Raw genomic sequence first — 786 nt, forward strand, 5'->3', positions numbered from 1 at the left:
AATTCAACTCCCTCATTATTATATTGACATCAAAATCCATTGATGCCTCTACGTATGCATTTCTTTTTTTTTATTTATATATTTGTAAGGCGCGTATATACCTTGGTGAAGCAGCGGAAGTAATGGCACATATCGCGTGATAACGGGTGGGGATGACGAGAAACATGGAAGAGAGATCGTGATGTATGTACATGTACACCCGGCTGGGGGCACCGACGCGTCGCGTCACAGCCCTGCTTAGATCCATTCACAGAATGAACGAACCGTTCGCGCTCTGTTCGTGTAGGTAGTCACTCAGTAGTGTCATGGAGGTAACATGGCCGAGGAGACGCGCCTAGTTCGCGTTGAAGAGAGGCTAAGGATTAAAATCGGTAGGAAGCCGCTATTGCGCGCAAAAAAGCACCGAACGAGAGTGATTCGTGAACATAAATACATACGTGTTCGTCGAACGCTACGAGTAAAATTCGGGGGGAATGCAATTTCTGGAACGCGAGTCGTTTCCGTGCTGCGCTCTCAGGATGTCACCTAATTCGACTCCCACGATCTCGTATTCACCTTTTCACTGCCTTTCCTCGAAACACTTGTCGCGAAATGGATGAGTTCCCGTGTCCGATGTACGCGAATTAATGCGATACGATTCAACGAACGTGATCCGACGAGTACCGTCCAATTTTTATGCGAATTTCGCTAGTGATTGACGCATACACTCTTAACTCCCACGCGTGCGTGTCTCGTATACACATGCATGCAAAGATGTGTGTGTGTGTGTATGTATGTATGTATGTA

At 46.7% G+C, this 786-nt stretch overlaps 1 protein-coding gene across 2 annotated transcripts in view; it reads left to right on the forward strand.

Moving 5' to 3' along the window:
• The first annotated feature begins 270 nt into the window (after window positions 1-270).
• Window positions 271-786, forward strand: part of RasGAP1 (Ras GTPase activating protein 1) — a 12994-nt gene continuing 12478 nt past the window's right edge. For both annotated transcript variants that reach the window (XM_029299833.2, XM_029299834.2), the window contains exon 1: window positions 271-371. In XM_029299833.2, the coding sequence (XP_029155666.1) occupies window positions 317-371 (55 nt within the window). In that variant the 5' untranslated portion in view covers window positions 271-316. The remainder of the gene's footprint in view (window positions 372-786) is intronic.

This window comes from Nylanderia fulva, unplaced genomic scaffold (assembly GCF_048542155.1).
Source record: "Nylanderia fulva isolate GAGA-0341 unplaced genomic scaffold, ASM4854215v1 Scaffold85, whole genome shotgun sequence".
Lineage (NCBI taxonomy): Eukaryota > Metazoa > Arthropoda > Insecta > Hymenoptera > Formicidae > Nylanderia > Nylanderia fulva.